The sequence below is a fragment of the Berghia stephanieae genome, chromosome 1, assembly GCF_034508935.2.
Source record: "Berghia stephanieae isolate SIO BIC M18660-M18661 chromosome 1, UCSD_Bste_1.3, whole genome shotgun sequence".
Taxonomy (NCBI): domain Eukaryota; kingdom Metazoa; phylum Mollusca; class Gastropoda; order Nudibranchia; family Aeolidiidae; genus Berghia; species Berghia stephanieae.
Window position 1 is genome coordinate 138,268,027 of NC_088360.1, and position 5,000 is coordinate 138,273,026.

Below are 5,000 nucleotides of genomic sequence, written 5' to 3' on the forward strand. Positions count from 1 at the left end.
ACGACATTGATAGTATCACGACGATGACTACTACTACTACTACTACTACTACTACTACTACTACTATTGCTGCTGCTACCACTACTACTACAACAACAACAACTACTACTACACAACTATTACTACTTCTACTACTACTCTTACTACTACTTCCACTACTACTACTACTACTACTACTACTACTACTACTACTACTACTACTACTAATAATAATAATAATAATAATAATAATAATAATAACAATGCTAATAATAATCATGATAATATATAATAATAATAATAATAATAATAATAATAATAATAATAATAATAATAATAATAATAATGATGATGATGATGATGATGATGATGATGATGATGATGATGATGACGATGATGATGATGACGATGATGATAATAATAATATGATGATGATGATGATGATGATGATGATGATGATGATGATGATGATGATGACGATGATGATGATGATGATGATAATTAATTTATTCAACTACTTACATTCCCACTTCTATCAACAACCCTGACCTTTATTCCAGGCATAGTCTTTCCTGTTTTATACTCCTCAAAATCTTCTAATTTGTCTACCGGAAGACAGGAAACAACACCACTTTCCGTGCTTGCGTAAATCACTCTCATTTGTCCAGTTAGCTTTCCCAGAGAAGCAAGCAAATGGTGCATGGTGACCGGTCCTCCTCCGGACATAATATGCCTGAGCCTGTAATTCCTCACTTCAGCATCCTCAGATTTTTCACGAGCAGTATTCAAATCTATCAACGACAAAGGACTCGCATAACAAAGATCGCATTTTTCTCGGCAGATAATATTCCATTGGCATTCATTAAAATTGGCAGGTATTCCATTACTCTCATTAAAAATAACACGACAGGTTCCAAGAACGAGGTGTATTGCAGGGTAGCCTCCTAGCCAGCCCAGAGGGCGATTGTTTTGGAGATTGTCTTCAGATTTCGCGCCTGCGGCTTGAGCAAAAGCTCTGCCAAACTCCATCAAAACATGACTGTTGACTGCTACCAGTTTGAAGATGTTCGTCGTGCCGCTTGTACACATATAGTTACATACATCTTCTGGTGATATCTCCTCGTGAACCAGATCTTTCTCCATGTCGAGACTTTCTAGAAAAGAATTCCCCGAGCCTCGCTCACGTCTTAAAGAATACGCCATAATGAACTTTAAACTGGGCACTTCGGGACAAGAAACTTCCCCGGTTTCTGGGTCGTAGTGTTCTAGTCGTGGTTTGAGGATGGCAAATGCTCCTTTGTTGACCTGAGGGTCAAGAATGACCACGGTTGCCTTGCCTTGGTTTAGAGCGAAGAGAAAATCGTGGCCGTCGGCATAACAAAGCTGCCCGTTCATTGCTATAGCACCAGCTGTAACAACTCCAAAATCAGCTGAAATGAAATAAGTAAATTATTACTCTTGATTAAACTTCACCTTTTATATAGCGCAATATCCACTAAACGTGCTCAAAGTGCGTTACAAAGGGTCCCTAACCAACAGCATCAATTAATAAGTAGAACGAGACATGACGCCTGGTAAGCGATACTACATTTTGTTCCCCGACAGAAACAAAACTGTTAATAGCCAGGTATTCATTCATTTTACACCTGATGAGAGAATGTGAGTAAAGAGGCTTGAAAATGACCAAGAATGACCACGGTTGCCTTGCCTTGGTTTAGAGCGAAGAGAAAATCGTGACCGTCGGCATAACAAAGCTGCCCGTTCATTGCTGTAGAATCAGCTGTAACAACTCCAAAATCAGCTGAAATGAAAATCACAGAGCAAGTAAATTGTTACCAACCTTAGTCTTGTATACAATTTGAGCTTTTTAATATAGAGCAATATCCACTAAACGTGCTCAAAGTGTTTTCACTCTATCTATAGATAGTGTGCGTTTCTTGGCTAAGAAGCTCACAACATTGCCACTCGGAAGAATAACGGACCAACACACAAAACTATGTGTAAAATTGAACGTTCATATAGTCTGGTTAATACAGTTTAGTGAAAATTGCTCATAAACGCGGATGGAAAAAAAACAATAACAAAGACCTGAGTGACGCCAACGTCATACTATCTATAGATAGTTCGAAGATGACGTCACTCAGGTCTTTGTTATTGTTTTTTGCCATCTGCGTTTATCAGTACTTCTCACTAATCAGTAATAATCAGACTATAAACATTCTTGGTTAAACACAGTTTTGTGTGTTGGACCGTTATACTTCCGGATGGCAATGTTATGAGCTTCTTAGCCTTCTATCTTCAATCTATAAGTTTAAGAAGCGGATGCTTCGACTTACTTATAACTCTTTGTGGGGAATTCCGTAAAGTGTTACACACAACATCTCCTTTCCCCAATCTCTTTCTTCTTAACACGGCAGCAAACTTCCTGCTGTAGTCCCAGACTTGCTGTCGTGTGAGAACCAGTCTGTCCAGGTGCTCGTCAACAAAGATGAAGGCCGGCCTATTCGGATTCGTTTGGGCATTTCGCTCTAATGTGCTCACTACGGAAGGGCGGGGTGATGACATGGCGCTTTGTCTGTAAGAAGAAATGAAAGAAAATAAGAACTAAAGTTTTAAACACTCCGAATGTCAAATTTCTGTGGGGATCCCAAAAATGGTCCTTCTTATGAGAAGACCTACAAAATATATTTGTCGTCTATCTGGAATTTTCGTCATGTATCTATTTCTTTCTTGATGTTTATTGTTGGCTGAAGAAGGGATTTGAGTCCGAAACGTTCCGTGTTTGGTATTATGTTCTTTTTTTATGAAGATGTTATAACCACTTTTGTTTATTACTTCATAAAATCACATTACGAATTTTTATATTTTCAAGTAGGCAGTTCGAGTTAGAGTAGTTGAGTTGACTAGACATTACTGTTGTAGCCCGGAGTCCCTGTTTCAATCCCCTTCCTCAATTCCGTTTTCTTTTTTCCTTGGGCAATATCATTAATGGATCTGTCTTGAAAAAGAGTTTTATAAAAATTAAGAAAATATATTTATAGAGCATTTGTTTAACTACAACAACAACAACAACCACGACATAAACAACAACAACATCAACTACTACTACTATTACTACTACTAATTCTTCTTCTTTTACTACTACTATTACTTCTATTACTACTACTAATACTACTACTACTACTACTACTACTACTACTACTACTACTACTACTACTACTACTACTACTACTACTACATATTGCAACAACAACAAACAACAACAACAACTTCTACTGCTACTACTACTATCTTCTGCAATATATTGATAGAATACTAGGGGCAACCAGACAAAAGAGCGTTAAAATAATATATTCTATTAAGTATAAAAGACGATATTAATAATTTCGTTATAGATAGTATGCGCTTGGTAAAGAAGCTCATAACATTGCCATCCGGAAGTATAACGGACAACACACAAAACTGTGTGTAACCATGAACGTTTATAGTCTGGTTAATACAGTTTAATGAGAATTACTCATAAACGCGGATGACTGGATTTCCCCACTCAAACGATTGCAAAGAGCGGATTTTTGCTGTCTCCATTTAAGGCTATTACTATAGTGTTGACACCTTGAATACCTGAGAAAATGGCTCGAATTTTTTCCATCTTCAAATACGAGAAAAAACCCGCCTCAGGTGCCGAGAAATTTTTGCTCCAACTCTGTTGGACTGGGGAATAATAGCTAATTTTGGTCATTTACGTCATAGTCATAGTATGGTAACTTCGACCATCTTTATTATTATCGAAATCACGATTATTAATAAGTTCATTTGTTTCTCTCTCTTTGTCGTGATTATTGTATATAGTATTATTTATTATTATTATTATTATTATTATTATTATTTATTATTATTATTATTATTATTATTTATTATTATTATTATTATTATTATTATATTATTTATTATTATTATTATTATTATTATATTATTATTATTATTATTATTATTATTATTATTATTATCATTATTATTATTATTATTATTATTATTTTATTATTATTTTCATTATTATTATTTTATGTTTTTGTGTGTTGAGTTGCAAAAATTTTATGATATGAATGTAAACGAGTTAAGCAAAACTTCTTGAATAGTGGATGCTTTATGACAAGATTTCGCGTGAATATGCGTGTTGACCGCACGGTTTGACTTAGTCATGTGATGTTGCGCGCGCGTCATCACACACGCACGACACACACAGCACACACACATACACACAGTGAAGGAGGTGAGAGAGAAGACTGAGTAGGAAGAGGAGAAGAGAGAGTCATGTTTGATTTCCGAAGTGGAATGGGCTGTTTCATGACGTAACTATAGTATTTTTAGTAGGCCATGGCTGTTACTATTCTTACGCTTTGTACTTAAGTTTTGAAATTACTTTGTTCGATGAACATCATGTCTGCATATTTACGTATCCCTTTAGTCATTTCTCTCATGGCCAAACTCTAATCAATATATTCTTTCGTGATTTCTCTAAACAAACTATTGAAAAAATTTGCAGGAAGAACATCACCATGCAATTTACATTCAGTATGTAAGTATTTTCTTCTTTTTTTCTCTTTCTTTTATATTTACAAATTATGGTGTGTACGTCATTTTCGTCTGGCACCACTTATACTGTAAGCATGCACGCCGCTGTATGTATGTATGTATGTATGTATGTATGTATGTATGTATGTATGTATGTATGTATGTATGTATGTATGTATGTATGTATGTATGTATGTATGTATGTATGTATGTATGTATGTATGTATGTATGTATGTATGTATGTATGTATGTATGTATGTATGTAGTATGTATGTATGTATGTATGTATGTATGTATGTATGTATGTATGTATGTATGTATGTATGTATGTATGTATGTATGTATGTATGTATGTATGTATGTATGTATGTATGTATGTATGTATGTATGTATATGTATGTATGTATGTATGTATGTATGTATTGTATGTATGTATGTATGTTGTATG

General features: G+C 34.8%; 1 protein-coding gene across 3 annotated transcripts in view; it reads right to left on the reverse strand.

Annotated features, from left to right (window-relative positions):
- Positions 1–5,000, reverse strand: part of LOC144963334 (3-[(3aS,4S,7aS)-7a-methyl-1,5-dioxo-octahydro-1H-inden-4-yl]propanoyl:CoA ligase-like) — an 11,636-nt gene that overhangs the window by 1,396 nt on the left and 5,240 nt on the right. For all 3 annotated transcript variants that reach the window (XM_078897271.1, XM_078897273.1, XM_078897272.1), the window contains exons 2-3: positions 2,316–2,554; positions 502–1,409 (exon numbers count right to left, since the gene is read on the reverse strand). In XM_078897271.1, the coding sequence (XP_078753397.1) occupies positions 502–1,409; positions 2,316–2,544 (1,137 nt within the window). In that variant the 5' untranslated portion in view covers positions 2,545–2,554. The remainder of the gene's footprint in view (positions 1–501; positions 1,410–2,315; positions 2,555–5,000) is intronic.